Source organism: Botrytis deweyae (genome assembly GCF_014898535.1).
Source record: "Botrytis deweyae strain B1 chromosome Unknown BDEW_031, whole genome shotgun sequence".
Classification (NCBI taxonomy): domain Eukaryota; kingdom Fungi; phylum Ascomycota; class Leotiomycetes; order Helotiales; family Sclerotiniaceae; genus Botrytis; species Botrytis deweyae.
In genome coordinates, this window is record NW_024066238.1 from 341,515 (window position 1) to 363,495 (window position 21,981).

Here is a 21,981-nt window from a genome sequence, read left to right on the forward strand (position 1 = left end):
AAAATTTTCGCGAGGCGTGGAGGTTTTTCCGTTCCGGTGCACGCGCGTTGACATTTTTACTGGCCACAGGAGAAAAAAAAGGGCCAAAATTGATGACCCCAATGAATTCTATAATAAATCAATCATTTATAAATTTATGAGAGTTGATGGCACTAAACATACCTACCCTTGGAGGACCTTCAGTTGTGATACTATTTAAATTTTAATTGTTTAACTTGAAATAGAACCCTTGGATTGTCGAAGTGTAGGTATCGCCAATGGTCAATTCCCACTGTTTTGAACATTGAACTCCCAGGTTGCCCCACCAGTCGGTGCATGGATTGACGGGACACATCTCACTGTTCAAGTTTCTTAACAAATTTATTCTTCAATTGTTTGAAATCAAATTTGATTGTGTTAATTTCTAATAAACAATTGTGATATATCAGAAGATATCCATCCGTAAGTCAATTTCTTGTAGTGTCCCATCAGTCCGTACACCCACCGGTGCTCTGAGTAACATGATACTATGCAGGAACCTTGGTATTGTTATATCGAGCTTTATTTATTCCATTCGATTTGGTACCTCCCGCAAGTTCTTTAGGTGAGATAGATGCGGGGTATAGTCACGGTTGATTTTCGTTCCTTCCGAATCTGAACCCTCATTTGATAAGTTTAATGACACCACTTTTCACTTGAACCATGGAGCGTTTTCATCTGCACTGCAGTATTTCAAGATCAGGTTGCATGTATAATCATCAATATCGTGAAGGAAGGTGAACTCGGGTCGAGTGTCTGCTGGTTGATAAGCATCGATCAATCAGTATTTGTCAAATGCAGCTGAACGTCGTGCGAATGAGGGGCTCGATATTTGATCCTATCACATTCCCTCAACGGTTCGACTTCTTTTCGTTTACATTGGTCTTGTGTTCTGTACCTGGTGGTGGAAACTTTGTTAATTGTAAGCTGTTGTGTTTGTTCATTGGTAGTTGCTATCTCTCTGCTATGCTGAGACGGAGCAAGTCCGAGGGAATTCTTCACCAGAAATTGATCAGAATTTAAACAAAAGAGTGAGCTTTGAGTATCTGCTCGTATCTTCTCACGATGCTCCAGACAAAAGAAGACACCCACAACGGGTGACGCAAGCTTGATGAAAAGTTTCTGGCGTTTTGATACTGAGTGGTAACGAATCGCGATTCTCATCTACATATGTTTCTTCCAAAAATATAATACTACTAGACTCTGGAGCCTGGAGCCTGCAGGCCGACACAATCTACCGCCCCTTCTCTCACTTGAAAGCATCTATGCAAGAGATTAAAGAGAGGCGAGCCCAGTGGACCCTGCGTGTATTCCATGGTAGTGCCCTTTAGAGTAAACGAGTTCCATCTTCGCCAGTTCTCGCAGCTGTTCACGCATGATTTTTCCGCTCTGTACATTATCAGTTTTGGTCGAACCTAGAGAGACAGCTGGTGCAATATTACCAAATTCCGCGGGATACTTGGAATGAACGAGATGCCTCCAGAAAGATACTTATATGGGGCAATCTTATCGGCCATGAATTGATTAACTTCAGTAGCGGAAAGTGCCGATTCAGGGGCGGTTACAATATATGCACGTGGTCCTTCATCTTGGTACCTGTGTTCAATCGTTAATAGCCTCCAGAGGGTAAGATGTGATCGGCTCACACAGCTACGCCGATGATTCCAGCATCCACGATTTTTGGATGACGAAGTAACACGGCTTCCAGTTCAGTTGGTGCTACATGGTTTCCATTCACTTTGATCAAATCCTATCTTTCATATCAGTTCTCGCTGCAATTCTGCTTTGGTTGTGATTATGTTACTTTTTTACGATCCACAATATACCACATTCCATGTTCATCAACATATCCGACGTCTCCGGTAGAGAACCACCCATCGGCTCCATAAGCTTCACTGGTAGCCTCTGGATTATGATAGTATCCTGTGCTAAGGCTAGGCGCACGGATCCAAATATCACCAATGGTGTTACGGTTCACGATCTGGCTACGCTCACTGGTATCCGTTACCTTACCCTCAAAGTTGGCGTGGAGTTCCCCAACGGATTCAGACGGCGAGCAAGCCATCATATCATGACCGGTGATCAATCCAAGTCTGAAAAGGAAAACTCATCGATTAGCATCTGTACTGTCAGTTTATTTTGGAAGGACTTTCATACTCGGTAAATCCCCAGACTCGGGTAACTCTCCCGACGCCTATTTGCTCCAGTATTGTTTTGGTTAACTGTCCCATTGGAGCTGCAGATGCCTCTACTCTCTTCAGAGAACGTAACTTTTCTTCAAGATTACAAGCAGGTGCTTTCGCAATTTCAGTAAGCATGGAACTCCTAATGATTGCGTCAGAAATCTTAAAAGTTTCCACGGCGTTCAAGATATTCTGCACACTTGGCTGGCACAGGAGATATAGCGGAACTCCAAGCTTTGGGAAGATAACACTATAGGATCTTTGACCAAGAATATGGTGCATTCCGAGCGCTCCTAAAACACGAATCTTATTGATACCCGTGCCTATATTTTTCATCGACTGCTGCCAGTCAGGGTGGAGAGATACTCGCTGCATATAGCTTTCGGCAGCTGAGATATAGTTGCGATGAGAAATCTCAACACCTTTTGGATGTCCGGTTGTACCTGATGTGAACATTATGACAATGGTACTGTTGTAATCAAGCGAGGATTTAACATTGGGATACTCCCAGTCCCTCTCGTCTACAGAGCCCACCATATCCTGCCAGTGAGGTACATTGAGGAATGATCTACCCGTGCTATCAAGAATATCATCATCAAAAATGAAAATCGATTTCCTCTCTAAGGCTGGGCAAGAAACTTTACCTTCAGTCTCCGACAGGATATCTAGATGCGCTTGTTGAGTCAAGATTACCGAGGGCTTCGCAACTGTGAGCAGTCTTTCCAATTCTGAATGATCGTAACTAGGCTGTCCAGGTACAAAAATACAGCTCGCCATAATGGTGCCCATCAAAAGGGCTGGGTATGCTATTGCATTACCTGAAAGACATAAAATTCGATCCTTGGGTTGGACCCCTAGTCGTCTTAGACCCACCGCAATGCGAACAGAGAGATCGCGGTATTCTGCTAAGGACAAAGATCGGTCATCTGGGCGGAGCGTATCGATAATCAACTTCTTTGAGCCGAGATTTTCATGCGGAGCACCAAACACAAAATATGGCAGGGAGCTAAAAGGAATGGGGGCAGTCCATCTGGAAGTGACAAGTGATGATTGATTCAAACATTGCATTTTGATGAACGAATGAATCTGGAAAGACAGACTTTAGCAGATTGAGATAAAAGAGATGTTCAGCTCCTTATGGTCTCTTGCGTTCTGAGTTGCATTTTAGATCCTCTCGAAAGCTGAAAGCTGAAATGACGAGTCATGCGAATATTTCTGTCAAAAGCAATAGCAGGTAGTAACCTGACGAATATTTCCATCGTATTTTCATCCGGTAGGTATTCAAACTATATGATTTCAATCAATAACTTCTGAGTTCGAATTACTGTAGATGCAGATATCGTTTTGAACAAAAATCCCGCATGACACGTCATTCATGGCTTGTAAAGCAATTTTCAATGTTCCGACTCGGATCTGACAAACGAATCAGCTACTCGTAATATTTACTGGCTGATATTTTGACGAGTTCCTCATCAAAATGAAACTAAACCCATCTATCTTGAGTTTCAATATCAAATCAATTTTATGTAGGTATCTTATTGAAAGTTTCAATACTGGTAAAGTATTAGATCAGATTTGATAGTCCTTTTCATAGTTTTTCCCCGCAATAGGTTCAAAAGTTGTATAATTAATTTAATATCTCAAAGAAATTTTGATCATGTTATTTATATTACCATGCCTTCGTCAGAATTATCACCGAGTACTTAGATCATTGAGGTCTCATGAGTCATGTCGCTTTGCAACATCATTGGCAGCTGAAGATCAAGTCTTTCATAGTGAGATGTCGTGCTACAGTTACAGGCGGACGATATTAGTCATTGCATTACTGAATTGTGGCTAACTGAATTTGAGTTAGGTCTCGAATTCGATTAGACGCAACATTTATTAATATCAAGATTTCGGCTGATTTGATACGATGTTGCTCAAAAATTTGTAAGGTGGGGGAAGGAGGTGGAAGGAAGGAAGTTGGAAGGAAGGAAGTTGGGAGGAAGGAAGGTGGGAGGAAGGAAGGTGGGAGGAAGGAAAAGAAAAAAGAAACAACATATAGTTATAGTAATAAGTATATAACAAATTTAATATCTAGTATAATATTGGAATAGTTACATTGTAAAATTTATTATAATATTTCGTGCTATGTTGTACAAAAGCAAACACACCATAAGATAAAAACCGCGGATCCGGTCAAACAAGACGTAAGTCTCTCTCATTCCTTCATGCAGTCTATAGATAGTATCATGATGTTCTAATAATACATAGGTTTAATCCACCTCCAACGATTTTTGTGGAAAACATGTCTTCTGCGAGTATTTTACCATGAAATGACTTGGATTGTGGCGAGCTATGGTTACATTCCTGACATACATACCCGCAGGACCAACAAGATCTTCGGCGCTTGTACTCAGCTGTGCTACCCACTTGTGTGTTACAAGATAAGAATGATAAACAGAGCGTATTCGCTGCCTCAAGTCTATAACGCAAGGAACATGGCTTCATTATCACTCGTGACGCAACTTAATCCTCTTATCCAGACCGACGGGCTGCAATCATCAAGGCGGCTTTATCATATTTGTGTTCAAAATTTTTGACTATTGTCAAAGCTGACAAATAATTAGAATGCTCTCCATCATCTGAACAGTCTACGCACAAACTTCGAGTCACGACAACAGATGATCGGAGTTCAAGATCGAAGCTTTCTTTTGGAGCAAATGGGAGAGTGGTGTGAAGACATTGGATATCATGTGATACCCCTCATTGCCGTGCTATCATTCGATGGAACTAGAGCTAACCATGGGACACACAACTAGCCTGCTGACTTCGATGTATTAAACGCTATCCATATTGCCGGATCGAAAGGTAAGGGTTCCACGGCATCGTTCATCTTTTCGATATTATCCGAATATTTAAGCGATGGATGTGATCCTGGAGAGAAAAGATCAGCTTCCTTGAGAAAGATTGGTTTGTATACGTCACCGCACATGCGTAGTGTGCGAGAGCGTATCCGAATTCGAGAATCACAGTCGACGGCTTTCACAGATACCCCTCTTGATGAAAAGATATTTGCGAAGTATTCTTCAGAAATATGGAATCGGTTAAACTTAGATAACCGAGCGCCCTCTCAGAGTCCACCTTTTGCAAAATTCCTGACGCTGATGGGTCTCCATACATTTATGCAGGAGAAAGTTGATACGGCCGTGGTGGAAGTTGGTATAGGGGGACGCTATGACTCAACCAATATTCTCCGCCAACCCAGCGTCTGCGCTATAACTAGTTTGGGACTAGAACATACCGACCTACTTGGTACCAGGCTTGAGGGGATTGCATGGGCTAAGGGAGGTATCATGAAAAAAGGAGTTCCTGTGTTTACGGTGCCACAAGACCCCGGAGCTATGGCTGTGTTGGAAGCTGTAGCCGTGTATGAAGGAGCAGATCTACATGTTGTTGCGACACATCCAGATCTCGAGTCCATCGAGCTCGGTCTTCAAGGTGATTTCCAACGAATAAATGCTAGCTTGGCGGTGGCAGTAGCCGCAAAGCATCTTTCCCGCATGGGATTTAGTGGTATTGCAGATACAGCGACTTTCATGCAGTCCCCACTACCCGAAAAGTTTCGTCGGGGTCTGGAAAAAGCCCAATGGCCCGGGCGATGTGAGACGCGGCTCAATCACGGAATTCGTTGGTTACTTGATGGAGCTCATACCATAGAAAGTATCGAAGTTTTGGGGCCTTGGGTAATCAAAAACATGGCAGCACAGAAACGAGCTCGACGTGTTCTGATATTTAACCAACAAACTAAGGATGCAACGGCGCTACTCCATCATCTTTGGCAGGTTATGACGTCATCGACATCGCGTTTCGCTTGTGCGGAGCCGATTTTTCATCAAGCGATCTTTTGTACAAATACTTTGTGGGAAAGAAATGCAGCTCTCGATATTGAACGTGTTTCTATGACATACTCAGGAGATTCGATTCAAGATCTTAAAATACAACATGAATCGGCAACGTGCTGGGCTGAGATTAGTGGAGGAGAATCCGCAGTGACCGTTGTACGGACTGTCGAAGAGGCTATTCGATGTGCAGCTCATGGTTATGGTGATAGCAATTGTGACGAAAAAGACGGCGATGAAGCGGTAGTGTTGATTACTGGAAGTCTTCATCTAGTGGGAAGTGCTTTGGAGTTTTTGGACACGTTTGCATGATTAGACACTTACATAATTCGCTGTTGGTGAGTTAAAGGAAGATGATTATAAAGCGCCTTTGGCGCCCTCTTTGATACTTAGACGTTTTGCAGGATAAATCGGCAGGCACTTTCTTGAACAAAACTTCTCTACCGTGTGATGATAATGCTGTCATCCATAATATCTTGGAAAGCATCATGGAAACATAGTAAGCTTGAAGCAGGGTTTGTACTAGGTTACTGTAGTATAAGGGTGGCTCCTATTAAGCGTTTTCAAAATTATAGTTCGTATATATGAAGAAGGATTCTATTACTTCTATAGACATTCAATATATATAATCTATTAGGAATGTATGAGCAATTGGGAATTCGACTTGAAATGCTCATTTTTATTCCGAAATGGATTGGGAACTTTTGAGCATCTTCTACAATGTCTTATTTTTATATCGAAATGAATAACGAATGCTCATTCCAGATTGAACTCCTGTATTTCGGTAATTTCTAGTAGTATTCAATATTGAAGTAATATTGAATAGATATCTTTAGTGATATGTTTTTCGATATCATCTATGTGAATATTTTCGAAAAATCGTCACATCCACTATACGAAACAATGTACGGAATGCGAGCAACACTATTAAGAGCACTGGCTTGAGGCATGATGGAACAACATATGTTTAATTTAGAAACTTCAGACATTCTCAACAATTCGGTTGTAACATCGAAACACGCGTTTACCTCCTCGTCGCCCTCCATCCCACCTACCAGAACACAATTTTCCAAAACATGAGCATCCACAATCCTACTCACTGCACTCAAATTCATCCTTCCACGTCTCTTCTCCTTCACCTTTGAAACGCTGAAGAATTCTCGCCTCGACAGCCACGTTTCTTCTAGTCCACCACCCATCCCAGAAGCGCCAAAAAATAAATGACAAAAACATACAACAGTAGGGATTCGCTGGTGGTCACCCACCCAACTACTAATCTACCGATCTGAGGCTTGTGTATGGCAGAGCGGACGGGATGCCCAATTCTCCTCAGTCTATGGTCGTACGTGACAGAGCGTGGGAAATATGTGACTATATATGGCGTTATTCTAGGCTGGATATCGATTTTGAAGAATTTTGGTGAACAGATAAGCTGTTTATGGATTTTATGCGTGAAGGGAGTGTTGAAGAAAAAGTATATCGTTATCCATAGGGAGATACTGGATATTCGTATGCAGCTAAGCATCGATTTTCATGTTACAAACGCTTCCCAACCACAGAGTGTCTACAAACACTCCATACCGAGCTTTTCTTACAATGAGATTTGCCGAACAGAGAAACTCTACCACAGAACCGAAGAAGGACCTCACCCCTAGAGTCCATATATCGATACATTCCAGTAGGCTTATACCTCAACAGACAATCCACACACACAAGAGACTTTTGTGCAGCCTATTCAGCGCTTTCGACTCAGACTTGAATAATCCGAAACCAATTCTATAATAACAAGTACTACGTACATGTATCCCTTGAGTATCAGATTGTCGAGATTGCCGGCCCGTACAGTAATAGTGCGAAACCGCGTAGCGATACAGATCCGAGGGAAAAGAATAGTCTTTAAGATAGAGCACGACATGATGAGGATGATTGAAGTAAACGTTATGAGAGGTGATGATGATGTCAATGGCGTCGCTGATTCGCCTGGGAGTTGAAAGTGAACAGGTTGGTAATGCAAGATGTTAGTATCGATTATAGAGGTTTTTTAGTATTTGATATTTTTAAATATCATATTATTGAATGGAAAAAAACAATGGTGTCTTCTAAGAAACAGGAGGTTCGAAATTCGGAACAAGACTGGATATTCGTGGCACCTATTGTCGAAGATGCAGAGCAAGCAAATATAATGAAGAGACAAAAGAGAAGAGTGTCGGAGTCTAGATAATCCCCCATATCCAATCAAGGAACCAAGCAGTCCCTACCCTCTTTCTCTCCCCTCGCTACGGACTACGAGCTTTAATCCTGTATAGTAATAGCCCGTAAATGATGCATCTCAATCATTCCCAGAAGACCAGATAATTCACATAATATCACATGGACTATCTCTCTTCTCTGTATGTATTATGCTACTCGAGCTGATATTATACAAAACAAAGATATACCACATCGGTTGCTACGAGAATTGATAAATATAATGTTCAATTGCTCTGAAGGGTATTGTCATAGAATACACATAATATTCTTTACACACTGTTCAATTTTTCAATCCATTCGTCTCATTAGCGCACCATGAGACACGAGAATCTTTTTACAAACATTACAGTCCATAGTAGCAATCACCAGAAGACACACTTATATATCCAATCAACTATTCCAAGGTAGTCATTATTCGCTTCACTAAATTTCGCCCCGCCCCCTCGATTAGCTCACCGAACGCCAAGTCCATACAAACGAATGAGGCTGTGTATTATTCTCCACACACACTCGGAGCCCTATTGTCAAGACAAAGAGTATGATTGGGAGAGAATCTCATGTTACACTGCATGATGAAAGGTACCGCAATGAAAATTGAGAAGACCAATGTGCTTCTAGAAGGTCTGACGTGTGAAGTCTGTGCATAAGGTTAAATTCGTGGCCGGGTTGAAACCCTAGATACGTAACCTTAGGCTAGGCTCGGGCAAAATGGCCAGCCCGTTGTATTTTACAAAAATGAGGATACAAAGCCGTGATAATTTGTAGACGCGAGATCACTGAGCGCTGTCATTTGTAAGATGAGTATGGCTGGAAAGGCCATAATTTGGGAGATTAGGATGGCTTCAAAATATACACTCCGGGTGGTATGGTGACAAGGGATTTACCGCTAATACAGTATGTGAGGCTGTCGCTGTTCGCCCTACAACATAAGCTTCCCCCAAATACTTCCCATGCATGATTATTTGACGATCTAATCTATCCAACACATAGGTATGATGTTGAGTGGCTGGAATACTTTCCCAAGTAAGATATCAGAATGCACTGTTTCCTGGACGCGTTCAATGTCTCTCATTCATCTGCATAGGAGGATGACAAGATGACATCCGATCGAACTATTTCCCTGAGAATATGCCTTACCATTTATAGACACCGAAGAATGCTTAGCAAACCCCGCACATATATGCACGATTGACAAGAGACAAAAATTGCTGGTGAAATACTATTTATTCATAACGACATTAAAATAACTCATGAGAAGTGTTGTTCATCATCATAATCCAAAACGTATAGCATATAAATATATGCATCTCCTAGGAACAGAGAAAGAAAGCAAGGAAGAAAGAAACACATTTGGGTATAGAAATCGTTCAAGAGACTTTTCGTTTCGACCATGATCCAGCATCGCGAAATTTGAAAATATTAAAAGGAACAAAGCAAAACTCCCGATAAAACCCTAATGCTGCGCAATCAAAAAAGATTATTGGTCGGTCCCACTCGGTGTCCTATTGGGTCAAGGTTACCGTGCTTAGGCAACGAGCAGATACGCCCTGTCGAAGAGGCGAACGGTGAGCGCCTGTGTTCCTGCATCAAGAAGGGAACCCGCATATAAATTCACTTGAATAACGCAAAGTACGAACTCAAAACAACTGGAGAGATAAGTGGCAAAATTCGCCCTCTGCACAGCCACAGACCGTTCGGGATTGTGAATATAAGGTCGCATAGGTTCCCAATATTCCTTTGGGATTGGAAGAATATTCCTTTGCGTGTGTGTAGCAAGCTAGAGAATTCGAGTGTATTCTGGATGCTCGATCAATACTGGCATGTGCTTCCTTGAAAAAGTTGAGCTCTGTCCTTCTTTCCCTTTGTGTGCATGGCCCGAACGTTTGCGATGTCGCTCTTCCTTCTGCAGATCGCATGGAACTTTAGACTCTCTATCCCGCTTGAGTTTTGATTCAGGCGTCTCAAATCCTTTCCGTACGAGACTCGGTACTAATGGACGTTCGGTATATTGTCCAGCCAAAGTGTAATCCGCATCGTTCATCAGATTATTCCTCCACATATATTCTATCACCGAAAAGTCTGGTCGAATATTTGTTTTCCCGTCAAGGAAATGATCACGACTATGCATCATTCTATCCCCCCAATTACTACGCGAATCGTTGGTATCTTCGAATTCTTTATCGCAGAAGAGGCAGAAGCATTTCGATGGAGGAGGAAGGTTTCTAAAATGCGTTAGACTATGCGCAAGCCAGTTATCGAAATCATCCGGACGAAATGTTACTCCACAATTTATCGATATGAATTCGCATGGAAGGACAATGGTAGTGTTGATTTGAGAGATTTGAGGTATTGGGAGGTTCCATCCAGCTACAGGATTGGATTGAATGGATTGTCGACTGGTAGCTGTTGTGTATGACCCTCGAGACTGCATACTAAAAACACTTTCGTCGTTTTCGCTACAGGGCGATATGGTTGATGTGGAATCTTGGCTGATAGTCGAGCATGTTGAGGCATCGTACGCTTCATTTGCGAATTGTCGGGGAAGACGATGTGTAGTTGAGAGGAGACCTGCGAAAGGATCTTCGGAGTCATTGAGGTAGCGGTCAATGGGTGCATCATCGTAAGTTGCCATCTTATATCAACGTTTGCAGGTCAAGAAGTAATCTTGGCAACTGCCCGCTTTGATGATAATGATCAAGGTTCTTGAATACAAATGATGGATTTGATGGGTAAGGTCGACAGTGAAGGGAAAGGTGGAGCGTCGATAAGATAAGAACAGGCTTGTCGATCACTGGAAACAAACGAACGAACCCCTAGACTAGATTACATGACGAGTGTCAGGATCGAGGACCGAAGACGATGAGAACGACGAGATATGAGAGTTATGGGAACAGCTTTTTATGTCCAAATGAAAAGTCAACATATACTGACCTGGAACTGGAAGTCTGATCTGAAGTTTAGTTATTTTGAGTGGTAATTATCGCTTTAGATAATTATGCTAAGGATTGATAATGTTTCGTGATATCTGCGGGGAAATGTGGGAATTGACTTCGACAAGCTCGGAAGGAGCTCTAACCAAGTGCCGTGAAAGTTTTGTGGTTCCGCTTCTCTTCCCCAGGTTTTGGTGCAACAAACGGCTGCTGGTCTTTTACGAAGAAGAACAACAACAACAACGAACAACTATAATTTGCAAACCAAATCCGACAATCGAAGTATCGTTCTTTTCGTTCGAGGGATGAAAGCAAAGATCGGTCAGTATCTATTCGATAAAGTCGTTACTTTGAGAAGAAGTAAGATGTGGATGTGGATGATATTTGGTCAAGTCGCTGACCACGGCAAATTGAAGGCGGAGGGGACACAAGCTATTAAAGAAGCAAGTCAAAATCTTGATCCCGCCCACTTAAATATCTCTCTAGCACGGAGGCTCAAACTTCATGGACTTCGTTCGGAATACCTAGATATCTCTCTCTTTCCAAAATTTCTTGCATCGCTTCTTTTCTTCTACTTCCTCTTACGGACAGGAAACAAATCGTTTTCCAGTGAAACTATCACCTATTCGTCACTTCGCGAGCAAAGGTTCCATCGGCCCTTAACTCGACCACATAGCATCCACAATCTCAAGCTACAACACATCCGCATCCCACATCCCACGCATCTATACAAGGATAACATGGATCTTGGGGTTGTTACACATCGATCCTGTAAGCAAAATCGTGTGCATACATACTTCGAACTCTCACCCAAACAAATGGATCATGCGAATTTGAATTACCGGAGCGATATGATGCGATGGCATGCAACACATTGCTCTTGCATTTGCTGCGTGTAGTTTCCCGACCTTCCTACAAATCTAGTGGTTCTTGAGAAAGGGTTCCACGATAGCTATCGACCAGTTCACCCACGCAACCCCACACCGCTTCTTGATTGCGCATTCATACTATGAAATGAGCATAACTCATACGAACACCATGCTGTTGAGGAGGTGAGGGAAAATTATTTCCTAGGGATGCGGGATCATCAGACCACAACCAATTCAAAAGAGCTACGGCAGCACATTCTCAACATTCCTATTCGACGTTTATGTATACTCGGCCAACTGAGCATGGACTTTGACTCATATTTAAGCGGCATCTATCTCATACACCACTCGTTTGCCTATCATTAAAGCCAACTGAATTTAGGGAGTTCTGTCTAGTGCTAACTTAGTCTCTAGCTTCTACTTTTACTCCAAATACAAGAGGCTTCTGTTATGACTTGACTTTCTCACCACCATCGATACATGAACTCGTGTAGAGTTCATACGTTATCGCCAAGATTTATTTTCAATGCACTACCTGTCGAGAAAGAATACGACACCTGCAGTGCGTGCTGCAATCTCCTAATTTGGGGTTCGAGAGACAATGAAAGCAGCCAAATTGATGACCAGAAGCACTGCTCGGGAAGATCACAGATTCGCTATCAAGGTTATCGTCAATCATAAATCCAAAACATTGACGCAAACACATACGCCATATGCAAAGTTGTGGGTAAATTCCACGCATATACATTGAAAATTGGTTATCCTCGCATGGCTCGTTCCTTAACCCCGCACTTACCAATGATTTTGAAGGATACAGGTTGCCTAGTGAGCAACAGAGCCTCAATGACCCCGCTTTCGAATTCGAGCTATGATGGAAACTGGAATTATTACTTGGTTGCATGTGAAGACGACGATCTTCGACGGTTAATCACGGTATCTGGTATCATGTGCGATCCTATATTGGGTACACGTATACATGCACATGTATGTATGTTTGTTTGCTGGAATTGTCACAACTCTTCCAGTATATCTGTTGGATTTATTATCTGAAGATATAGCCCAACCTATCACTCATGCCTTTCCATGCCCATTGCATGAAGACACGAGTCACATGGCGGCGTAGCAGAGATTAGTTCTCCACCCTCTTCCGTGGGTATCTTTTCATATGTAATCAGTCATCAAGATGTGACTTTTTTCCTCAGCCATCAATCAGGAGCGCAAAGCACCTTCATCTTCGCAACAATATTCACCAAATGGTTTCGTTCTCCATTTTCATCCCCTGCTTTCATGATTCCAGGAAACGTCACGCAGCTAATTTCTCGCTCGTTCAAAGTATCTTCATCTTCCCCCCCAATATCTTCCATTCTCTCCTCGTCAAACATCGTTTGTTGATGTTCCTCAATTATGGGCATCATTATACTAAAGACTGCCTTTTGAACTCGCAGTAATCGTGAAAGATCAATAGCGGCATTAATTATGGTTTTTAGCGACTGATCTCTAGCTTCAGTACTTTGGACATCAAATATCGGATCCAGCAAACTATTGAGTTGCGCAACAACGGTATTGACAACAGTGGTGGTCTCCGATTTAAGCTTTTCAGGAGCTTCTTTCAGCAAAATCCCGAGCGTCGTAGATCGCCATTGGTTCATTGCATCTTCGGGACCTTTACATTTCGATCAGCTCTTCAAACTTCGACTAACAATCAGATGGCTTTTCTCACCATAAGAACCTAAAGTTATTTCCGTTCTCGCGATTTCCATGGCTTGTTGCTCTGGGAGACCGACAAAGTATGCTCGGAAGATATCAAACACTAATATACTTGATACAAGGGATTGTATGAAGTTAATTTTAGATGATGTTGCTAGATGCTGATACATGGGTACCCAATGCTCCAACTCGTGCCGTACTTCATCTGAAGCCTTTTCCAAATCTGTTACAAGTCAGCTTAGTTTAACACGTTACTTTACCACATTGTCAGTAAAAATACAATATTCGCGCATTTTCCTGCTCAATATGCGCTCATGGAATTTCTCCCAACATAGCCGTGTCAAAATAAAGCTCCAAACGTACCAATTCTTGCCCTCCTAAAATTCGATATCACCCAATTCTGCAACGCATTCCCAATCCACTGCATCTTCTCCGCAACCACCTCATCCGTAACCTGTTCCCCTCCTACCCCGCCCCGTCCACTACTGCTCACCCACTCCTTCAACCCCCTCACCTGACCCCTCAACGCCATAATCTCCTCATCCTTCCCCCTCATCTCTCCCATCGCATCATTATACGCTTCGCGAAACGCATCCCGATCCAACATCAATGCTCCCACACGACTCTGCACCTCAGCCGCACTGGGACAATTCGCATGCGCGGATCGGAGGAGGCGCAGCTGGGAATCGGTGGCTAGGTAATTGGTGTGGAGGGTAGAATGCGCGGTTTGTAGAAGATGGAGAGTTTCGCGCGTGTGGAGGAGTGTGGTGGTTAGATTGTGGATTTGGGAGTCGGGGGGGAGGGGTTCTTCTTCTTCTTCTGATTCTGATTCTTCGTCTGAAGTGGAGGGATGAGGGTTGAGGGGATAGTCTTCTTCGTCGTAGGGTTCGTGGGAGGGGGGCGAGGGTGTGTTGGAGCGTGAGCGTGAGCGCGATCGAGAATGTGGAAGTGGATGGAAATGAGTGGTGGATTGCGGATTAGGGTGAGAGAGTCGAACGCGTGGTGGTGCGGTTATTTCCGCCAAGGAAGATTGCGATTGCGATTGAGATGTTGTAGAAGTACAAGGGAGGGAATCATAATCTCCTCCTTGGAATTTTGTATTTGTAGACCCGGGTCCAGATCCAGACCCAGAGATAGATATGGAAGAGGATGAAGCGCGATGCGCAAGCGAATGCGCAAGATCGATTCGAGAAGATGAGGGTTTCGGCGCGTGTTTCTTTTCTCTGGCGCTCATTTTTGCGGGTTGTGGTTGGAGAGGATGAAATCCTCTTTTTCTAGATAGATGGCTAGATGGGTAATTGATGAATAGATGAATGAGACGTTGTGTACCTCGTGAATAGGTACAGTGTTATACCAATACCGTAATATTTCGCATGCAGTTTCAATTAGATATCTAGATCGGTGGATAGATGGATGCCTACCGGTGTGAGAGCTGAGATGGTGAAAAAAGGTAGGTAGCTCCGTGTAATGGATCGCGTAAGTGGGATTTTTCAATCTTTCTCTCTTCACAGAAAACTAGTAAATTCGCAAAAGATGAGATACAAATGAAGAGGGCATATTGAGAATTAGATACCTAGTGAGTAGGTAGGTAAATGGGTAAAGAACAACTCAAACCCAAATATCCTTTGCTTCTCAACAATCCTCGATAAGATAGAATACAATATAATCTCTTCATGAAAAGAAGATGAAGATGAAGAAGAACGTCTTCCGAAAAACCAAACCCACGAAAATTAAAACAAATAAACAAACCAAATCATCGAAAGAGGAAATCCCGAAACGAAATGAACCCTTCTACCTACCTTGCCCACGGAGCATAGCGAAACAAATGAATGTTCGTGTGGTGGAGAGAATTTCTTCAGATTGATCAAATGAAGGAAGATGAGAGGTTCTTATTCTGCTGCCTGGAAGTATGAGATGCGATGAGGGATGGATTGATAGATGGATGGATGCATTAATTTCCTGGGTAGACGTAGGGAATCAATTGTGCTCTGTATTACTTGTTAAGCGCTAGGTGCTGGGTTCCAAGGTTTGTAAGGAATGGATGGATAGACAGGTTTTCTTTCTTGAGGGGGGTGGGTGGTAGCGGGTGTATGCGTTTTGTTTTGAAATTGGATGGATGATGGATGGATGGATGAGTAGATCAATCATAGGTGAGATTGATTATGAGTGAGGGGCTAACGGGAGATCTGCAGTTTTGAGTAGTGGTGGGTGTGAATGAATTAATATTGAGACTTTGGTTATTGAGTATATATAACCTTATGTATATACCGAGTACCTACCTGTGTATACAACGAGTAAGAGCTCAAGAATATATACCTATTTTTTGGAATATATCCCGAGGGAAGGCAAGAGAGAGTTTCAAATCATTTCTATTCCTTTTCCAAACCATCAGGAACGGGGATATTGTAGATACCTAGTACCTAGTATTCAAAGATAAGATTTTTGACGTCAAATTCCAGATTGCGAGTGAGACTGCGGGGTTGCGATCATAGGTAGGTAGTATGTCACACACATGCACAAATACCACACCAAAATCGATCTAATCCCAAAGACTTCTCCATAATCAACATATTGGGAATCCGGTCTTCCAATTCCCATTCCCATTCCCATCACCACACTGATTGATTGCCTGGTCATATCTAGATAATTTTAAAATCTAATTTCTCCCTCCCAATCCCCTCCCCTCTCCTCATCATATCATCTACTTCGCCAAAAAAGAGACCCTCAAAAAGAAAAAATATGCCCCCTAAGCCCCCCCGTCCCCGCTTAACGCATTTCCTCTGCATCCCCCTCACGACCCCCTCCTCCCATCCCCAACTCCAACACTCCCTCCGCACCTTCAAAAACGACGTCACCACGCCCCCCACCGACGAACAGCCCAACCGGATTCCCATCCCCTCAGATGCCATCCGTCCCCTCTCCACCCTCCACCTCACCATCGGCGTCATGAGTCTCGAAAGCACAGAGCGAATTCAAGGCGCCATTTCCCTTCTGCAAGGAATATTCTCCTCCCCTACGCTAGTCCCCAGGAAAGAAAACGAAGGCACCAAAGAAATCAAAACAGAAATCAAAGACATCCAACTCCCCAAAATAACACTCACCTCCCTCCACCCAATGCACCAACCCTGGTCTACATCCATTCTCTACACCTCCCCCCAAGATCCGCACTCATATCTCCAAACCTTCTGTCAATCCCTCAAAGACGCATTCACAACCGCCGGGTTCATGCTGCCCGAAGAACAAGGACGAAGCTTATTACTGCACGCGACGATTGTCAATACAATCTACGTGCGCGGGGGACGTCAGGATTCTAGCGCAGACACGAGAGAGACAGGAACCGGGAATGCACGTGGAAATCGAGGAAGAGGGAGAGGAGGAAGTTCCTCGGGCCATGGCAAGCACAAGGCACGTCTCACGTTTGATGCACGGGATATCATTTCCAAGTATGCGGATTTCACATGGATGCGCGATGTACGGGTTGAGAAAGTGGCGATTTGTAGGATGGGGGCGAAGAAGAAGGGGGATGGGGACGAGGAGTATGAGGTGGAGGCTGAGATCGAGGTACCTTGTATTTGAGTGGCTAGTTGCATTGTGTGTCAGTGTTTATGGAAAGCATCTATATTAAAATCTATAGCATTAGGAGTGGCGCCGAGGAATAACGGAGCTTGGTATATCATTAAAAAAGATTGCGGTACATGAGCTCTGTAGACTCTGCGATAAGTGGAAGTGCAAGAGAGGAAATACCAAGTAGCATTGTCTTTGAAAAAAGGTGTTTGAAACTGAAACCATGGGTAGCCTCTCTTTCCTACATCTTATCTTGTGCCCCGCATCTCCAAATCACTTTTAATATGCAATGTACATCATTAAATGCCAAGGTCTCGGAAGAATTGAACCTTCTGATTTGATGCGTCTGTCGTGACTTCATGTGCTGAGTAACCATGACATTAAATCTGGTGAACCATCACCTCGTCACCTCATCTAACTAACATTCCTCCTCAACTTCCGTCATCCATAGATAATCTCGAGGGGGAAAGGAGAAGCCAACAGAAACAAACAAAACATTTCCCTCATGTGAACCAATAAAAGAAAAAGAGAAAACCACCATAAGAAAACCATGTATGCCATTTCCAGACAACATAAAGTATGTGAATGCAATCCGAGACGCCTGAGCTATGGGGAGCTTTGTTTTGTAAGAGAAGTATACTGCTCGTGCGTGTGAACTTCAATGTCGTCACAAGAGCCCAGATAGGCAATACTTTCGGTTACTTCTGCCACATCAGATATCCTCAAGCACGAGGACAATCTTCCATCATCGGGGGTTTTTTGAGGGGGTATGTGTGCATACGGCCGTCCTTCAAGTGGCATAAAACTTCTTCAAGACCTTCTCAACCTCTTTGTACTCCTCCTTCACCGAAACCAACGTCTCCTTGATTCTCGCCAAACATTTCTCCTTGTCGGGTTCATCTGTTGTACCAGCTTCATCTTTCTGCTGTCCATAGTGTTGAATCTTCTCACAACTGTCCTTGACTTTTGTCAACCCCAGTGTTGCCGAGGAGCCCTTCAAGAAATGACCGAGCGATGAAAGCGTTGCTAAATCTTTCTCCTTGCTACAAACTGTCAGTACTTGCATTTATGGCTGCGTCCGCAGATGCCCATCTTCCTGAATATATTGTACAAGTCGACACAAATATACGAGCCCCACTTACAGTGCATCGTCCATCTTGACAAAAGTCTGCTCAGCCTGTTCAAAGAATCCGAAAACGATAGAACTGCTAAACTCCCGCTCTTCTTCATCATCGTCCATCTCTAGAATTTGTTCGAATGTGGCCGAATCGATATTCTCTCCGAGATCTGGTAGACCAACGGACCCATCGTCACTCTGTTTTGCGCTAAAGTCAGTTTCATTCTAATGAAATCAATAAACTTGTGGTCAGGCAATGCGCAAGGAAAGTGTATACCCTTTCATCATCTTGTTCCTCAACGACGACTTCCTTGGGTGGTGGGATAACAGGAACGGGCGATTTTTCTTTGACCGGTTCGGGTTTAGGTGCGACTGGTACCGTCTTTGGCGCTGGTGTTGGGGTAGGAGTGGAAGTAGAAGAGGACATTGTGAGGATTAATTTAATGTGCGAACGACAAAAGTTGTCGCTCAACAGATCATGAAATGGTGTGTAGCAATTTTTTTGTTGTAAAGTTGTTCAGTGAGTGGGTTTACTTGCTTCAGATCGCGATGGTGGGGTGGAAGGTCAAGGCAGGGTTGAATGAAATGGAAGACGGGTAGAATAGAATATCTTTCCTTCGTCTAAATCTTGCTAGAAGTGGGGATGTGAGAGAATTCAAGGTCTGTAGGTAGATAGGTCGATTTAATTGGTCATTGGTAATTCTTTTTCACCTCAAAGACGTGAATGTGGATGGTAAGAATGGTACTTTGTATGTGTAGAAAAGGTGTGTTCTCGAGTGTGAGTGGACGGGTGAATGTTAGTTGCGAGGTGAATGTGTTGATGGATGTGGGAAAATGGTCCCTCGGAAAATCTAATCCCCACAACAAAGCCCAATGTTGTATTTATTGTGGTAAAGGCTTGGAATCCTTGATGTTGGTTGGGTTTTGGTACAAATCTTGGTACAAATCTTGGAGTTTAGCAAGGAATTTAACAAATCGTACCGATTGGGCACCCAGGTATATATATTGCCATCTTTCGAGGTCCGAATCCACGTCTGTCTTGTGTTGGTGTACAAATATGTTTGATGTCCGGATAGTGAAAACCAATGTGATTAGACCTGACCAGACCAGATCAGACCAGACTGACCAAGCCAACCAGTCAGATGAGAGAGAATTTGGATGAACCAGTTACTACCGGTGACAGGCAGACTGGAAGTACTCATCTGTCTATCTATCTACCTAGTATCTACTAGGTAGCTTCGGTGTGTTCAGACTTTGACTTTGACTTTGGAGCACGGAGGATTCCATTGGGATATTGAATATTAGTTAATATCTGTCGGATGATTCATCAAAATCTTTCGACTTGGAGGACTATTCTTTTGTTTTTCCCCTCCTATTCATCTACTTTCTTCTCTCCCTTGCCTTGCCTTGCCTTGCCTTCCCTTCCCTTCTCTTCTCTTTCCTCTCTCCTCTCCTCTTTTCTTTTCCTTCTTTCTCTCTTCCCAAAAGGAGTTACGGAGAGGGGTACAAGAAAAGGGTGCCCATGCCCCGAAGAGATCAATATCATGCAAGAAGGGAAGTTGAACAAGATGTTCCGGATCTTTCATCCCTAGAAGTGGATGTGAGGATGGATGTTAGGATGGGATGGATGAATGAATCAATGAATTTGGTGGGTGATGGTGGGGTCGCAGTATTTCTTTTGCAACCCCCATTCTATTATTAAATCGTATGGTGTGTTGGGTACGGTTATCTCTAGGTCAATGTAGCAAGTAGGGTCCTTCTCTCCCAAGCCTTTTTTCACTCTTGTTGGTCACCGCAGATTGAATCTCTGAATATCTATCATGAGAACAAACTGGCGTGAAGTTTTGCGAGCACGGTGACCAGCTGTTTCAAGTGTCACTTTGATTAATCATTACCCGGTACCTTGATCTATCTGGTAAGTGCGTCCGTAGTAGTCATCAGAATAGCCCGATAGCAAGGAGCCAGGGATTGTTCTAGACTCCGAACCAATCTGAATTCATGGTGATACGAGCATGCTAAGGTCGATGGAAGAACCTTATCAAGAACCTCATCAAAAACCTCATCAAGAACCTCCAAGGTTCTTCCGTTCATCCTTGGAATGTTTCAGCTAACTTAAATCTCGAGAAATCGTTTGTTAACGTCCACCCGGTCCTCGGGAGATTCCATGACTACTTTATTGTTGTGATCGTGAAGGACTTTGATGACCTAGTATGTGAAGTATGTGAAGGATGTGTGCTGTACGTGAAGAATGCTACCTAGGTGTCTACGCATGTAGATAGCAGTGACCACGATGATTAATCAGATATTTTGCATCAGGTAGGCATTTATATACTTTGCTGCCATAAAGCATAAAAGGGAGACAACATGTTGTGCTTAAACGAAAATTTATGATCCTTTTTTCCTATTTTAGGCAGTGTTACCGTATTGATATCCAACTATGACGAAATATTACGGGAAAAAACAAGGATCGACGTCATTCCTCACTTGCTTACTAAACCCTTCGAAGGATATATTTGACCAATTAGGAAAATGATGAAAGATGCGGAATTACTTAATCGGGATTCCTACATAAAGCCACACAATCCATCGGACCAACATAGGGAGGTCCCTCTGGGAGTGAAGATTGTTTCTTTCCTTTCCATCATCTCATGTGATCCGACATGACTGACCGGTCTTGGCAAATCAAAATCAACCTTATCAATATCCATCCTCCCTCGTGTGTTGTCGAAGAAAAAGCAAGTTTTGGACCTTTCCATCCGATCTTCCCCCATTATCACCTTATTAGCCTCTTCCCTTTGATAATTCTATATCCTAAACTTTTGTATCACCGGCAACCCTCATCAGCGTAAGAAATCATTCTACTCATACGACCCATTATCAAAACACAAGGTTTTTGTATCAACAGTTCGAGCATCTAGATTCACTTAGATTCTCTTGGGCGTTGAGAAATCAGTTCATCAGACCTTACACGACCTCATACAATTGTCCATGCATTCAATTGATTACACAAATACGGGTCATTGCACACAATGGCATCATTTCCCGGCCATGTGGTCCTAAAGTCATACAACATTTCCGAGAAACTTCAAGATTCGATGTTCAAACGTACCTACATACATCAAGCCAAATGATGAGACCTGATTATCTCAAGAAGGGAGGTAGATTGCACGAGTACTACCTAAAATTTTCCTAAGATAAGGCAGACGTTTCTTGGTCATTGGTATTACTACCTATCAATACGGTGTGATGTGTCATTCGCTGTAACACATACTTTCACTTATTCCATACACAGTTTCTTCTGCTCTTCCTATCACCCCCTACATATCAATTCATCATGCAAAGCGCCCTCCCGGCTGCTCCGAATCAGTATGGCAGCCAGATTTAAATCCCGAAATGTGGCGATGTCAGATTAGGATTAATTTGCGACTCTGACTCCCTCTCGCCAATTGTTGCTTTTGA

At 43.1% G+C, this 21,981-nt stretch overlaps 6 protein-coding genes across 6 annotated transcripts; 2 read left to right on the forward strand and 4 right to left on the reverse strand.

Annotated features, from left to right (window-relative positions):
• Nucleotides 1-1,293: 1,293 nt before the first annotated feature.
• EAE98_009874 (uncharacterized protein) lies at nt 1,294-3,269 on the reverse strand (the record flags this gene model as incomplete). Its single annotated transcript, XM_038957495.1, has 5 exons — nt 1,294-1,407; nt 1,461-1,614; nt 1,665-1,768; nt 1,823-2,111; nt 2,176-3,269. 5 exons carry the CDS (start codon nt 3,267-3,269, stop codon nt 1,294-1,296), a joined length of 1,755 nt encoding a protein of 584 aa, XP_038806203.1.
• A 1,415-nt stretch (nt 3,270-4,684) lies between these two features.
• EAE98_009875 (uncharacterized protein) lies at nt 4,685-6,681 on the forward strand (the record flags this gene model as incomplete). Its single annotated transcript, XM_038957496.1, has 4 exons — nt 4,685-4,771; nt 4,814-4,939; nt 5,006-6,423; nt 6,490-6,681. 3 exons carry the CDS (start codon nt 4,685-4,687, stop codon nt 6,395-6,397), a joined length of 1,605 nt encoding a protein of 534 aa, XP_038806204.1. The 3' UTR covers nt 6,398-6,423; nt 6,490-6,681.
• Nucleotides 6,682-10,112: 3,431 nt separating this feature from the next.
• EAE98_009876 (uncharacterized protein) lies at nt 10,113-10,967 on the reverse strand (the record flags this gene model as incomplete). Its single annotated transcript, XM_038957497.1, has 1 exon — nt 10,113-10,967. One exon carries the CDS (start codon nt 10,965-10,967, stop codon nt 10,113-10,115), a length of 855 nt encoding a protein of 284 aa, XP_038806205.1.
• Nucleotides 10,968-13,339: 2,372 nt separating this feature from the next.
• On the reverse strand, nt 13,340-15,075 carry EAE98_009877 (uncharacterized protein; the record flags this gene model as incomplete). The annotated part of the gene is made up of 3 exons (XM_038957498.1): nt 13,340-13,797; nt 13,855-14,064; nt 14,205-15,075. The coding sequence occupies 3 exons, from the start codon at nt 15,073-15,075 to the stop codon at nt 13,340-13,342; spliced, it is 1,539 nt and encodes a 512-aa protein (XP_038806206.1).
• A 1,505-nt stretch (nt 15,076-16,580) lies between these two features.
• Nucleotides 16,581-17,417, forward strand: EAE98_009878 (uncharacterized protein; the record flags this gene model as incomplete). The annotated part of the gene is made up of 1 exon (XM_038957499.1): nt 16,581-17,417. One exon carries the CDS (start codon nt 16,581-16,583, stop codon nt 17,415-17,417), a length of 837 nt encoding a protein of 278 aa, XP_038806207.1.
• Nucleotides 17,418-18,195: 778 nt separating this feature from the next.
• EAE98_009879 (uncharacterized protein) lies at nt 18,196-18,949 on the reverse strand (the record flags this gene model as incomplete). Its single annotated transcript, XM_038957500.1, has 3 exons — nt 18,196-18,448; nt 18,548-18,720; nt 18,800-18,949. The coding sequence occupies 3 exons, from the start codon at nt 18,947-18,949 to the stop codon at nt 18,196-18,198; spliced, it is 576 nt and encodes a 191-aa protein (XP_038806208.1).
• Between the last annotated feature and the right edge of the window lie 3,032 nt (nt 18,950-21,981).